Here is a 13,876-nt window from a genome sequence, read left to right on the forward strand (position 1 = left end):
TACAGTAGAATACTGGAACATGCGGTCAGCACTTAAGGAACGGGTGGTTAAAAAAAGAGAGTATGCAGAAGTGCGAAACGGACAACTGCATATACCCAGAGTGGGAGAGAATGGGGCAAAACTGTTACTACTGGTACATTTGCTGTGCACAGGGTAAGTACAGTGGGAAGGAATATTATGCCATGCAATTTTAAAAAAGAAAAAGAAAAAAAGAGTATTACAATCAGGGGTAGGCTATTGTTTATGAATTTAAAGGTGATTTCAGAATCTGTGAAGATCCTATCCTTCTGAAACAATTTCAAGATGGCAAAATTAACGGGAACTGTGCTAGTGAATTGCAGGGGACTTCTGCATATAGCTGGAGCAGAGCCGGCGAACCTCCTGCTCACCCATACTTCATAGTGGTTCAACTCTACTGGCCTCATATTCCACGCAATTTAAACTACCAACTGGAACAAATTACAGATCAAGAGGCACTAACGGTACTTTATGATGAGATGCCTCCTCTAGAGGAAAAAAAAGAACAACTGATCCTAAAGATACACTTGGTTTTTGAACAAGCCAGAGAACGCTGTTAATGACTACCCAGAACTGAAAGATTATTATGAGGGTCAGACTTTCTCTGATGATTACTTGCATCCTTCAACACAGCCCCTTCAAACAGATGGCTTTACTTATGAGTGGTCAAGAGAAGAACCTGAAACCACACACAAAGACTTCACCTTAATAATTAGAGCGAGGCAACAAGCAAAGCCTTCCAGCTGAACCATTCAAGATGAACTGTGCCAGTAGTGATCAGATGTATTTCATGAATATAAAAGCATCATTTTTCTCATACATGTTTGAAAGTTTTCAAGAGTATGTAAATGGTCCTTTAACTGTGTCATAACTTCACTTGAAAAAATTTGAATTTCAAAACAGATTGAGGTTACAGTTGCTTACCGCTACCTTTATTCATCTTCTCTAATCTAAACCACACATATATTGTACCTCTGATATGATATGATGACTGTGAGGCTGTTTATTTTAGGCAAATTCAAAGGACTAGCGTAGAGCCCTGTAGTTAATAAAATCAGCATTTTTCAGAAGTATAAAACAGTAGCGTGTTTTTTTTTTCTTTCTTTACAAAATGGAGAAAGGCACCAGATTCTATTCAGCACCAAAAACAGAGCAATCGAGTGTAAGAAAAAAAAAATCTACAGTGAAAATCTTGACCTGACATTTTATAACTGCTGTATTTTCCTCCTGATGTCTACAGATTATGACAACATAACCTTACACTTCTGATAAATAATACTTTTTACTGTATTTTACATTGTAAGAACAAAAAATTACTAGCGTCCTGATATACAGTTTTATGCAAATGTTTGGGCACTCGTCAAAGGCTGTGTGCGTAATAATGTGCTCTTTCCTTGTAAGAAAAGATCGTAGTTGATATGCTATTCACTTTCTAGAGAAAGCTGTATAATGTGATGTTTTTCAGACAAAAATTCTTAGTGTAGCAGTATTGAGGTGTGTGAAAAAATTGAAAGTGAAAAATAGGCTGTGCAAAACTTTGGGCACCCTATCATTGGTGTGGATTTGAATACATGTAATCACTTAATGCTGATTGATTGCAACAGAAAATTGATATGACTGACTCAATGAACCTTAACTCTCCAAACACAAGTGCAACCAATCATGAAAAATTATATTTAAGGTAGCCGACTGCTATTAGTGCTTCTCCTTGATCTTCGGAATGTGGACAGATGAAACTAAGATGACCCAAAGCATTGTTCCAAATCTACCAAGGAATTCATGCATAGACACAGATACAATGTTTTGGCTCTTACAAAAATGAACCTAAAACACATGCATAAAGGCTATTATACTGTCCACCAATGCTGGTCAATAGAGCCAGCTACACAAAATATGCATCACATAATAGGACTTTGTCAGTTATGCATGACGCTCAGATTTGTTGGTCTCTTAGTTGTTGTTTTTATAAAAGTGCATTAAAAATGCCAAAAACTTCAGAAAACACATTTGTATGTACAATTATATTTTTTATAACTTGAATTTATTTGTATTTTCTAGTCTAAAATGAGCTCACTATGGAGCCTTGAGAGCATGTGACCTAACGTGCTAATGTTTCCTTTACTACTTAGTTACCAAAAATGTGAAGCACATGGCTAATAAATTTAAATTTTACTGGTTGAAGGGGATGTCATTTGACATCGCTAAAATATTTTTTTTTCGTTGAACATTAATATTGTATTTTAAATGTAATTTCCTTAGTGTCATTTATAAATGACGATATCCCATAACTGCCATCCCAGTCCCCAGGCTTGAACATCATCGAAAAACTATGGATTGATTTGAAGTGGGCTGTCCACGCATGGCAGCCATCAAACCTAAATGAAATGAAGAAATTGTGCAAGGACGAATGATCCAAAATACCTGCAGCAAGAATTCAGAAACTTATCAGTGGCTACAAGGCTGTTATTTCAGCAAAAGTTGGCTCTACTAAATATTGATGTCTTTTTTCCATCATAAACTGAAATTATGATAATTATGATAATTATCAGGGGTGCCCAAACTTTTGCATAAAACTGTATTATCTCTCTCCAGCAAGGAATGCAACCAATGTTTGATAGAGAGGTCATGAGGAGGTTTCCACCACTGAACTAATGGCTTCTTTGCAGCAATCAAGGCAGCTAACCAAAATTTCAGGTCCTTCTCAGTTAGAGGAAATTGAGAATTATCATTCAACTATAACAGGGTCTTTGGGAATATTAATCCTAGTGACCTTGTATGAAACATCCAGCACCATATCCCAGAAATGTTGCACATCTGGACAGTCCCAAGGCATATGGCACCCTGGCCCAAAAAAATTGCATTAAGGGTGATAAACCCATAACATGAGTGTGAGCTTGTTTTATGCCCAGTGAATTGATGATTAGGGTTTGTGGATGCATGAAATGTATTATCTCAGACTGTTTCCTATTCAACAGTTTCTAATAAAAGAAGTTAAATCTTAACCACACTCTTTCTTTTGAAAAAAATATCTGTGTTATGGGCTGTGAAACAAAAGGGAACAGGTGTGTGTGGTTCCACTCACTGGTTCAGATACAGTTGTTGCAGTTCAGGTGGTATTCAACAGTGAAAACAGAGATTAAAATATAGAAGAATGTCACTGAAAATAAATGAATGCAAACTTTCTTATTTATCAGCCTGATGTTTTTCCACTCATTTTGACTTATTCACATGCACCTGTTCAGTGGAACAAGGAAGCAGTCCTAAAAATCTTGACCAGACATGTCTGTTTTTATAACTGCTGCACATTCCTCCTGATGTCGACATATTTTAATATTTGATATTGACAATGCAACCTTACACTTCTGCTTAGCTGACCACTGAAAGATTAATGTTTTCCTTTAGCATAATTAGAATATGCCTCATCATCTAAACTAATCTGTGCCAATCTAAATATGTTAATATTACATATGTAACATAACACATTACTGTAGGCAGGCTATTTTATTTTTTGAAAAAGTAAAATGACATTTAATTTGACTAGTCTCAGGTTGTTCAACATCTGATCAATGGTAACAATTACATGTTTATGGTATACAATGTATTTAAAAAGAATTTCAATTGCTGCAAAAGCACCATATGGAAATAACCCTGTCACATCTCACAGGGGAGCACGGGAACCAGGAACGAGAAGACGAGGAATTAGCAACACGGGAGTTTAATATATAGACAGGAACACAGATCACAGGTAGGGTAGACACTTACGTAGACACTTAGGTTGACGTACAAAGACCGACCAACACTAACTGAAAGGACTGGGGTTTATAAAGACAAGACAATCAATGAACTAAGGAGACACACCTGGAATCAAATTAAACAATCAAGGGGAGACAGAAACTAGGTCACAGGGCACACATGGGGAGCAAAACACACACAAGACAGTCCAGGGACGTGACATTACTCCCCCCTCCCGGAAGGTGCGTCCTCGCACCGTGGAACAACAGAGGGGGGGGGAAGCGGGTGGGAACCATGGCGGAGGCTCAGGAGGAGGACGGACCACCGGGAGGAGGTCGGCAGACAGAGACCAGGGAGGCAACGAAGGAGGGAGGAGCCAGGGAAGAGACAGGAGGGACCCGAGCAGGAGGAGCCTGGCCGGACCCAGGCCACAGCCATGATGATGGCCACGGTGGAGCCGACGGAGGGAGGAGCCATGGAGGAGGAATGGCCTCCGACTCCAGGGGCCGACCAGCGGCGGAGCAGGTGGTGGAGGAGCCCGAGGCGGAGGCGGAGAGCCGGCGAGCCAGGGAATGCCGAGGATCCGGGGGCCAAGGTGGAGCAGAGTGCTCTGGCGACCGAGGCGGCGGCGGAGCTCCGGAGATCAGCGGCGGGCAGGCGACTGAGGACCAAGGTGGAGCTGGCGGGAGGAAGGAGCCCAACTGAGCCGGTGGGACGGAGCGGCGAGGTGCAGCCGGAGGAGCGGAGTCCTGAGGCGATGGCGGGTCGACGCCCGACCAAGGCGGAGCCGGAGGGACGAGGGAGCCTGGTGGAGCTGGAGGATCGACGGGTGACGGTGGAGGCGAGGGAGCTAGGAGCCGAGGTGGAGCCGCTGGGTCAACGGGCCGAGGCAGAGTCCGGGCCGAGGAGGTTGGAGGCGGAGGTGAGGATACTCCAGCCCAGCGATGCTGGAGGATGGCAGTCCTGTGGGGCTCGCACCGTATTGATGGTGGGCTGAGGCGAGCAGAGGGGCTGCCAGGCGACAGCGGTGGAGGAGGCAGGAGCGGGTGGGAGGGTGGGCATTTGCGAGGGCGGCACTGGGGGCGCTCTTGAGCGCGGACACTTGGGGCGCTCTGGCAGCGCGGAGACAGGGAGATGCTCTTGCAGCGCTGGAGACAGGGAGGCGCTCTCTTGGTGTAGGCACTGGGGGCGCTGAAGCGCTGTGCTGGACGGAACCAGCGGAGACTCTTGGGAGCGCCTTCTTGGCGCAGGCACTGGGGGCGCTCGGGAAGCGCTGTGCTGGGCGGAACCAGCGGAGACTCTTGGGAGCGCCGTGGCGCAGGCACTGGGGGCGCTCGGGAAGCGCTGTGCTGGACGGAACCAGCGGAGACTCTTGGGAGCGCCTTCTTGGCGCAGGCACTGGGGGCGCTCTGAAGCGCTGTGCTGGACGGAACCAGCGGAGACTCTTGGGAGCGCCTTCTTGGCGCAGGCACTGGGGGCGCTCGAAGCGCTGTGCTGGGCGGAACCAGCGGAGACTCTTGGGAGCGCCTTCTTGGCGCAGACACTGGGGGCGCTGAAGCGCTGTGCTGGACGGAACCAGCGGGGACTCTTGGAAGCGCCGTGGCGCAGGCCCTGGGGGCACTGCGAGGGCCGGCACTGGCGGGCACTGCGAGGGCCGGCACTGGGGGCGCTCTTGAAGCGCGGACAGGGGCGCTCTGGCAGCGCGGAGACAGGGAGGCGCTCTTGCAGCGCTGGAGACAGGGAGGCTCTTGCAGCGGAGACAGGGAGGCGCCTTTTGGTGTAGGCACTGGGGGGCGCTCGGGAAGCGCTGTGCTGGACGGAACCAGCGGAGACTCTTGGGAGCGCCTTCTTGGCGCAGGCACTGGGGGGCGCTCGGGAAGCGCTGTGCTGGACGGAACCAGCGGAGACTCTTGGGAGCGCCGTGGCGCAGGCACTGGGGGCGCTGAAGCGCTGTGCTGGACGGAACCAGCGGAGACTCTTGGGGCGCCTTCTTGGCGCAGGCACTGGGGGCGCTCTGGGCGCTGTGCTGGACGGAACCAGCGGAGACTCTTGGGAGCGCCTTCGTGGCGCAGGCACTGGGGGGCGCTCGGAGCGCTGTGCTGGACGGAACCAGCGGAGACTCTTGGGAGCGCCTTCTTGGCGCAGGCACTGGGGGGCGCTCTGGAAGCGCTGTGCTGGACGGAACCAGCGGAGACTCTTGGGAGCGCCTTCTTGGCGCAGGCACTGGGGGCGCCGAGCGCTGTGCTGGACGGAACCAGCGGAGACTCTTGGGAGCGCCTTCTTGGCGCAGGCACTGGGGGGCGCTCGGGAAGCGCTGTGCTGGACGGAACCAGCGGAGACTCTAGAGGGCTCTTGCGAGGGGCAGGCACTGGCGGGCTCTTGCGAGGGCAGGCACTGGCGGGTTTTGCGAGGGCAGGCACTGGCGGGCTCTGCGAGGGGCCGGCTCTGGTGGGCTTGCCATACTCTCTGCCGCGGGCTTGCCATACTCTCTGCCGGCGGGCTTGCCATACTCTCTGCCGGCGGGCTTGCCATACTCTCTGCCGGCGGGCTTGCCATACTCTCTGCCGGCGGGCTTGCCATACTCTCTGCCGGGCTTGCCATACTCTGCCGGCGGGCTTGCCATACTCTCTGCCGGCGGGCTTGCCATACTCTCTGCCGGCGGGCTTGCCATACTCTCTGCCGGCGGGTTTTCCTGGACCGCGAACGGCGGCTGGTGAAGGAAACGTTGACCTCCAGATCCGTTTCCCAGTCCAGTAAATCCTCCTCCATGTCCAGCAGCCCCAGATAGATGATCAGCTCATCCTCAGCCGTGATGCAGGGGGCGGAGCTCCACTCCGCGCTCACACCGTCCACGGTTGGCTCCCTCGCGATGGGCACCGTCGCCGGCTCTCGCACCTGATCTGACGTGTTGGGCTCAACTTCCGGGCGATCTTCCGCTCAGTCGCTCGGCCGCGCTGGCTCGTAGATCGCGGCGGGAATGGCTCTCCGTCATCGGTGGGCTCGGGCTGATGCTCCGTACCGCTGGGAGTTGGTGGGCTGGGCTCTGGGTCTGGAGTGGATCTGGCGAGATCATCCTCGGGAGACGGTGAGGGTGATCCGTTTCTCACCAGAATCCACTCCACAGGCGGCGAAATCCTCTCGAGGACCATCCTCGGACGACAGCGCTCTGCACGCGGTGTTCAGACTTGCGTTGTAGAATGAGCAGAGCGTGCCGTCCGGGTAGCTGGTGTCATTAGCTATCATCAGGAATAGTCTGGTGTGGTCCTCGAGAGATCGTTCCCCCTGCTCCAGCAGGAGGAGGAGGAATTCGGGCCGAACATAGGGATCCATAGATGCACAACGGAAAGAAAAAACACTGGGTAAAAACGGAAACAAAACGGAGGGTACAAACACGGAGGTTACTGTATAGGTCGGTCTTTCTGTCACATCTCACAGGGGAGCACGGGAACCAGGAACGAGAAGACGAGGAATTAGCAACACGGGAGTTTAATATATAGACAGGAACACAGATCACAGGTAGGGTAGACACTTACGTAGACACTTAGGTTGACGTACAAAGACCGACCAACACTAACTGAAAGGACTGGGGTTTATAAAGACAAGACAATCAATGAACTAAGGAGACACACCTGGAATCAAATTAAACAATCAAGGGGAGACAGAAACTAGGTCACAGGGCACACATGGGGAGCAAAACACACACAAGACAGTCCAGGGACGTGACAAACCCAAAACCCACCTGCAATTTCAGTGTGTATAGACATTTACTCTTTTTTGACCATATTAAAATAACAATAAATGATAAAGCAGGACTTTTTTTATCCTGTATCACCTATTCTATAAAATATGTTCATACTTGAGCAAACAAAGAATTAAAAACACACACACACATACACACACACACACACCCCCTTTCCCGCCCACTCTCCTGGAAAGGTTAAATACGGGAAGATGATTGTGTGGAGTGGTTCGCTGGAACAGGCAAGTTTGGCTGTTAGTGAAAAGTAAGCCAATTTTTCTTTCTTATTTCAACACCAAACCACTTTTTGGTAAGTAATATACCATTTTATACTTATTGTATGCATATCGATGTATCTGTGCTCTGCATTTTGCAAGCAACTCTATACTTTAGTGTGTAAACTATAGGTTAAAACGTTAACTGTTTATTGTAATTATTATTATTATTATTAATATACTCATTAAATGTATACATTATTATTATTATTCTCTTCTGAGCTGATATTTAGATTTAAAATGCATTAAAATATTTTAGCTAATTGTAAGAAAGATAGTTTTCTCTTAATTTTGATTAAAACCATCTGAGCAGCTGTTGTAGCACAGTGTAGAGGTCTGCCACCCAACCCAAGCCGAGGAGCACCTGACAAATCATTCTGCTTTTTCACTTATAACTTTTTGTGTGTAGCTAATGAAAACATAAATAATAGAGCTGTAAGAGTTCAAATGTAAGTGTTTTAAGCTAGCAATAGAGGATTTTAATAGACAAATATTCTCAGTTGACCTTGAAAGCATTACTTCCATGTAACTCAATACAAATGCATTTTTTTCATAGGTATACAAAGCATTCCAGAATGGCAGAAAACAACGAGCCAGTGTCCTTCACAAACTTGGCTGTTGTTATGAAGTATATGGACCCAAACATGACATTATCAGAAGCTCAAATCTGGGCTTCAGAGCTAAAAAAATGCATGTCTGACATGCATGATAATAATTCTGGTATCTTGCTAGCATTCTCAGAGAAAGCACTTTGTTGTGGCTTGCGCTGTCCGGGTACTGCAAAGCAAAAAATCCAGGCTGTTATTAACTACGAGAAATGTTGTCCTACACCATCGCACTCTTACTCTCTTGATTCTGTTTATACATCTCCTCATCGAATTGTAAACGAGTTGCTCGAGGCTATAAAAGGAAATGTAGATTATCTGAAAGCTGCTGAATCGCGTGATGACTGTGACATCTCAACATTATCTCCTGATGTGGTCTTACTTGCAGCTCAGACTTTCATGTTTCGAAACAAACATTACAATGTTTCTGATGAAGAGTCTCTCCAAGCTTTCCACAAAGCCGTTCAATATCTAAAAGGGGAGCAACGTACATCGACTGAGTTCATAAAGTGTGACAGCCGTGAGCTCACAGAGATCATTCGATGTGTAAACCGGCACTTCACAGAAGAAAGCATAGACGTACTTGGCTTTAAAATAGCTAAAAATGTGATGGATAGTATAAATCAAGGCAAAGAGCCTCCAAAACCAGACGGGTATATTTTTTCATGGGATGTACACCTGCTGTCTGAAGTTGATTGCCTCAGGTTTAACCATTTAGAGAGAAATGAAATATTTAGAAACAAGAGTGACGATTACATATACCCAGAGTGGGAGAGAATGGGGCAAAACTGTTACCGCTGGTACATTTTTCGTGCACAGGGTAAATACAGCGGGAAGGACTATTACGCCGTACAATTAAAAAAGACTATTACAATCGGGGGTATCGTTCATGAATTTAAAGGTGATTTCAGAGCCAGTGAAGATCCTGCCCTTCTGAAAGAATTTCAAGATGCCAAAATTAACGGGAACTGTACTAGTGAATTGCAGGGGACGTCTGCATATAGCTGGAGCAGAGATGGCAAACCTCCTGCTCACCCATACTTCATTGTGGCTCAGCTGGTACAGAACAAACATCAAGTCACAGATCAAGAGGCACTAACAGTGCTTTATGATGAGATACCTGCTCTAAAAAAACACAAGGACAAAGAAGAAAACGATACTAAATTAAAAACATACACTTGGTTTTTGAACAAACCAAAGAACGCTGTTAATGACTTCCCAGAACTGAAAGATTATTATGAGGGTCAGAAGTTCTCTGATGATTACTTGCGTCCTTCAACGGAACCCCTTCAAACTGATGGCTTTACTTATGAGTGGTCAAGAGAAGAACATGAAAGCACACACCAAGACTTCACCTTAATATTCAGAGCGAGGCCAACCTGTGAAACAGTTCCTCAGGTCATTACAGAGGAAACGAGAATAAGATTGGATTACTGGCAGTATATCAAAGAGTTTGTCTTCTTTGGTGGGTCACATCGTGAAGGAGCAGTGCTTGCCCCGGATCCGGCTTGGATTGATCAGGCACACAGGAATGGGGTCGCCATATTTGGCACTGTTTTTTTGCCTCCTCTGGCAAGTGGGGGAGATGTGAAAGACATGCAAGAACTAGCAAAGCTGGAGAATCTACAGAAACTAGTGGACATCGCCCACCGATTAAACTTTGAAGGGTGGTTTCTGAATACCGAAAGCTACACAAGCTATGATGATTCTCGCTTAAATGATCTGAAACTTGCAATTCAGAAACTGGATCTCAGGGGTAAAGAAATGATCTGGTATTTACCCAGGTGTGAACAAAGTGATCGCTTTGACCCAAAATCAAAAGGAGTAAGGATGACGTGTGATGACAAAATCAATAACACAGCACCTGCCTTTCTGGAAGAAGAAGGAAAAAAGTTGTATTTGAATTTTTATCACTTGATTAGCATCGTTAAACAGGCTCCTCAGAATTACCTCATGTTTGTTGATGAACCCTATTGGAAAAACACACTAAAACACAGAGGATATTTAGTAGACCCTGGCAGATTTCCACATGCGCAGAACTGTCTTTGGCAGTTTTTTCTAGGAGAAAATGGTCTGGAAAGAAAACCAACAGATCTGTATCCCTGGTATGGAATTGCTAAATATGCAAAACAAAGAAAATGATCAAGGAAAGATTAACGCAATGTGCTCAAATTGAAATTGAAGCTATTCAGGAGACTTCATCACCTTGACAATCACCATTAGAGGTCAAACCAACCATAAAGTTGCATCTTCTATGTCTCTCACACATTACGAGAGACAGTACGCTAACCTGCTTTCTAGACCCTTAGATTTATTTATTTTAATTGTGCTGGATTCGTTAGTACTCACTGCTTCATGTTAGGTGTATATTATTTCACCATCGTGAAATTAAGTTAAAAGTGAAAACAAAGAAAAGAAATGTAAAAAACAAACAAAAAATGCAATGCACATTGTAGCACATCATTTAATTGTTGGAAATTAAATATGCATTTGAGATCGTTCATCTTTTCTGTGTCTATTAGAATGATCTCAAAGCTCATGTAAACTCCTGCAAGTATGCCTAATTCACTAGTCTGTGTTCTTTAATTGTTGCATTGTAAGTATCTTAACAAAATTAGTATGAAAGATGCTCTGGAAAAAGTATCACACCCATCCCTGAATATAACAATGTTTAAAATATCATCTACTGCTTAATGTTAATTTGTACATGCTTAGGACTGAAACATCCTTTCATATAAGCGTGAGAATTATATTTTAGTCAATATGCATAGTTAGACTAAAAACTAAAATTGGTTGTTGTGTTTTAAATAGTTAAAATGTTGTTTTTATTGTATTACTCTTTGTTAATGTTGATATAAAAATGCTGTGAATACATTTCTTGTAAAATGTTTTTCATTATTGTGCTTGCATGAAGTCATGAAAACAAACTAATAAACAATTAATAAATAATTATTAGGTTTATTGAATTACAAATAATTTAAAACTGGTAAGGTGATCAGTAAATCTTTATGGGCTGCCTGTGTTTCACAGACCATCTGTGGGACTGTTAAGATGAAAAAGACACTGTACACAAAATATTCCATATTTCCAAGCACTGTTATAAACGGCTAGAAAAAAGATTATTCATCAAAATGCAGCCTGCAGGGTAGTCAAATATTTACATTAATATATTACAGCCAGAAACGATGTATACACATTCAGTGACATGAAATCCATTCAGTTATAGCCCTCCCATTTCAGTTACAACAATCACATACAACATTTGTGCTTAAAATGACTTCATCATCATCATAATCCATCAAAGAAAATGAATATTAGGCACATATCCTAAAATTATTCACAAATTATATACACAGTGTACACACAACGTATTGGCAGTGCTGACAGCATTACAGAGCTACGATATTTGGCTTCCATTTGAAATCCACGATAATGTTGCATAGGATCGATGACTGACAGGAATCATACGCTGGAGTGAAATGGAAGCAACGGTGTGACTAAAACCCTGCAGCGCCATACCAACAGCATTCGACAACGTACAGAGGGTGAAAACACTGAAGAGCCCTATATATTATGCTTTCCCATGCAAGGAAACTCACTGTCCATCCAAATAATGTTCCTTTATAGAGAATCAAAGATAAAATTTTATGTACAAATCCTCCAGAAGCATCCTTGCATCACAAAGCAGCAAATACAGTATATTATTATTAATCCAATGACTATGTGGACGTTTCTTTCACATTGAATGCAAGATATGTACATGAAAAAGGCCAAAATGGTCAATGAGGTATACTCATACACCAAATTATGAACAATTTCTCACTGTGCTTTTGCCAAGATGTGTTGAGACGGTCTTAAAGCACCAAGCAAAGCCTTCCAGCTGAACCACTCAAGATGACCTGTGCCAGTAGTGATCATATATATTTCACATATAAAAAAGCATCATTTTTCTCATACATGTTTGAAAGTAAAATGTCCCTTTAACTGTATAGCAACTTTGCTTAGAAATGTGAATTTTAATACAGATGGCGATTACAGTCGCCCTGCCGCTCCCTTTATCCACTTCCTCTTTTCTAAACCACACATTTTGTACCTCTGATATGATATGATGACTGTGAGGCTGTTTATTTTAGGCAAATTCAAAGGACTAGCTTAGAGCCCTGTAGTTACTAAAATCAGCATTTTTCAGAAGTATAAAACAGTGCCATTTTTTTTTTTTTTTTCAAAAATGGAGTAAGGCACCAGATTCTATTCAGCACCAAAAACAGAGCGCGATCTAGTGTAAAAAATAGATAGACAGGCTTTGTGCTACAGTAGAACACTGGAACATGCGGTCAGCAGTTAAGGAACGGGTGGTAAAAAAAAAAAAAAAAAAAATGCAGAAAGGCTAACAAAAACACGTCCCAGATGGCAAGCGAGGTATTTTTTCCAATCATCACAATAAATAAATCCAAAATCATAAGTGTAGCACCATGCTATTTCATCCTTATGTAAAACATGAAACGATGGTCAGCATCCGATCAAGCTGGTTTTGTGAAGTCATGAGCAAGTCCATCAATACGGGGTAAGTCAGTGTTTTTTGGAGTGATGACAGTGGTCTGTTGAGGAAGGAGACGCTGATGGTTTTAAGATGTAATTCCTCTGTTTCACCAGTAGAGGGTAAGACAAATGAGCATTGCATTGTGTGCGAAAGTTTCTCCAACAGGTAAGGTGCGGTCACATTTACCGAAGTTTGGCGAATTTTTGTAGGTGAAATCCAGTCATTTCAATAGGAATCCATGTAATCGGGTATTTCGTGTGATGGTGGAAATTTTATCTACGCAGATTTCGCAGCAGATTCACTCGGATTCACCGTTTGGTTTGAAAGTGAATTGCGTGAACTCTGTTTCACACATCGCTACATTATTGACGACAGACAATGAACCCTTTTGTCCATAAAATTTAGCTAATGTGACCGCACTTCTACTTTCGAGGTAAAAATTGGGACAAAGCACTTTCTTCTGATTTTGTTGTTGTAAAACTAAAACTGAAGTACCGTTGAGTTTTGGCGCATATATATTTCTCTCTCTATATATTTTTATATATGATGCATCATTCTATATTTGGGTTACCAGCACCCGCAGATGTGATGTAATGACTTGACTTTGCTGCCTCGGCTGGCATTAGAGTCGAGGAGTTAAATGGCATAACGGCTCAGGCTGGATCATAGTGTGGACTCCAGCGAAGAGTCCAGGATATCGTCATGGTGACTGTTACTATTGGAGTCGCTGTCGTAGCTCTGCGGGCTGGAGCAGCTGGCCGCCTCTTTCAGACGCAGGAGCATGTTCATCTGTTCACACAACACACAAAAATAACAGTCAGGCCTGATGACATTACACGTGTTTAAAAACAAGTCATATTTGAAGTATAAAGAAATTACTAAATCTAGATACTAATTTGTTTTCCCTTATCTTTGACCTGTAGAGGTGCATTAAGAATTGAAAGTTTTTTATATATAAATATATAAA

At 44.1% G+C, this 13,876-nt stretch overlaps 2 protein-coding genes across 7 annotated transcripts in view; one reads left to right on the forward strand and one right to left on the reverse strand.

Moving 5' to 3' along the window:
- The first annotated feature begins 7,730 nt into the window (after positions 1–7,730).
- On the forward strand, positions 7,731–11,244 carry LOC131543350 (uncharacterized). Its single transcript, XM_058780598.1, has 2 exons — positions 7,731–7,799; positions 8,321–11,244. Exon 2 carries the CDS (start codon positions 8,340–8,342, stop codon positions 10,509–10,511), a length of 2,172 nt encoding a protein of 723 aa, XP_058636581.1. The 5' UTR covers positions 7,731–7,799; positions 8,321–8,339; the 3' UTR covers positions 10,512–11,244.
- A 71-nt stretch (positions 11,245–11,315) lies between these two features.
- The window catches only part of nav2a (neuron navigator 2a), a 211,600-nt gene continuing 209,039 nt past the window's right edge, over positions 11,316–13,876 (reverse strand). For all 6 annotated transcript variants that reach the window (XM_058780589.1, XM_058780594.1, XM_058780595.1 and 3 more), the window contains one exon: positions 11,316–13,698. In XM_058780589.1, the coding sequence (XP_058636572.1) occupies positions 13,573–13,698 (126 nt within the window). In that variant the 3' untranslated portion in view covers positions 11,316–13,572. The remainder of the gene's footprint in view (positions 13,699–13,876) is intronic.

Source organism: Onychostoma macrolepis, chromosome 07 (genome assembly GCF_012432095.1).
Source record: "Onychostoma macrolepis isolate SWU-2019 chromosome 07, ASM1243209v1, whole genome shotgun sequence".
NCBI lineage: Eukaryota > Metazoa > Chordata > Actinopteri > Cypriniformes > Cyprinidae > Onychostoma > Onychostoma macrolepis.